General features: G+C 50.1%; 1 protein-coding gene across 1 annotated transcript in view; it reads right to left on the minus strand.

Annotated features, from left to right (window-relative positions):
* Nucleotides 1-1,126, minus strand: part of MMP19 (matrix metallopeptidase 19) — a 7,812-nt gene that overhangs the window by 3,176 nt on the left and 3,510 nt on the right. The window contains exon 6 of the mRNA XM_003790667.3: nucleotides 723-848. Within this exon, the coding sequence (XP_003790715.1) occupies nucleotides 723-848 (126 nt within the window). The remainder of the gene's footprint in view (nucleotides 1-722; nucleotides 849-1,126) is intronic.

The following is a 1,126-nucleotide window of genomic DNA, read 5'->3' on the forward strand; positions in this document are numbered from 1 at the left end:
CAAGCTGTCCCCCTGGGTAGAGTGCCATGGCATCACAGCTCACAGCAACCTCCAACTCCTGGGCTCAAGCAAGTCTCCTACCTCTGCCTCCCAAGTAGCTGGGACCATAGGCGCCTGCCACAACACTCGGCTATTTTTTGGTTGCAGCCATCATTGTTGTTTGGTGGGCCAGAGCTGGATTTGAACCCGCCACCTTAGGTGTATGTGGCTGGCGCCTTAGCCACTTGAGCCACAGGGACTGAGCCCATTCAGTTTTAATTCAAGGAGAAAATTAAAGGCAGAGAAGGAGGACCCAGAACGCTTTGTTGTTCAGAGCATTTCAGCTTTGCTCCACTCAACAGAACAGCAGATGGCTGTTCCTCTTGAGAACCTCGCTCTCCAATTCAAGTGACTTCCAAGCTGTCCTTCCAACCAGGTGCAGTATCCTCTCTAATAGGCATTCCAGTTAACACAGTTTTCTCCACCTTGCTGCATTTCCAGATGTGCTACCATAGAGGTTAGCAACCTTGATTAATGCCTGGCTGGTTCACCTTTTTTGGCTCTGAACCCTCCCTCTCCATGCCACAAGTCTCCTTCCAACCCCTGCTTGAAGTCTCACCTCCATGGATCATGTTAAAGTCCCATGTCATTCATTTGTCCAGGCTGTCCCAGCTGTCCCATTTGTCCCATTTTGATCAGTGGGCTGTCCCCACTGCCAACAGCCTGGAGAGAAAGGGTCTCACCCAGCATCATGGCATCCAGTTCACCACTGCAGGGGTCAGGCATGGGACTTGATTCTGTGGGCACTGGAAGCACAGTGGGTAGTTCCAACTCTTCTGCCTCATCACTTATATCTGGGATCTTCTTGCCTACAAGGTGAAGTAATGTTACTTAGGGAGAGAACTCATAGCTCCTGGCCTCCCCACCAATCTTCTGTAAGGTCTGCTCAGAGGCCCCATAAAGAGTAAGAAAGATGATCCCAGAGAGTTTCCCTTCATAATTGGCAATATCATATTGATATCAGCAGGAGACATGATATAGGTTTGAGAGGCACCATAAAGGGGGAAAGAGGTTTCCTAGAATGTGCATTCTCCATCCTCAAGAATGAATGTGAGGGCTTGGCGCCTGTGGCTCAAGCGGCTAAGGC

This window comes from Otolemur garnettii, unplaced genomic scaffold (assembly GCF_000181295.1).
Source record: "Otolemur garnettii isolate 467f Iridium unplaced genomic scaffold, OtoGar3 scaffold00043, whole genome shotgun sequence".
Classification (NCBI taxonomy): domain Eukaryota; kingdom Metazoa; phylum Chordata; class Mammalia; order Primates; family Galagidae; genus Otolemur; species Otolemur garnettii.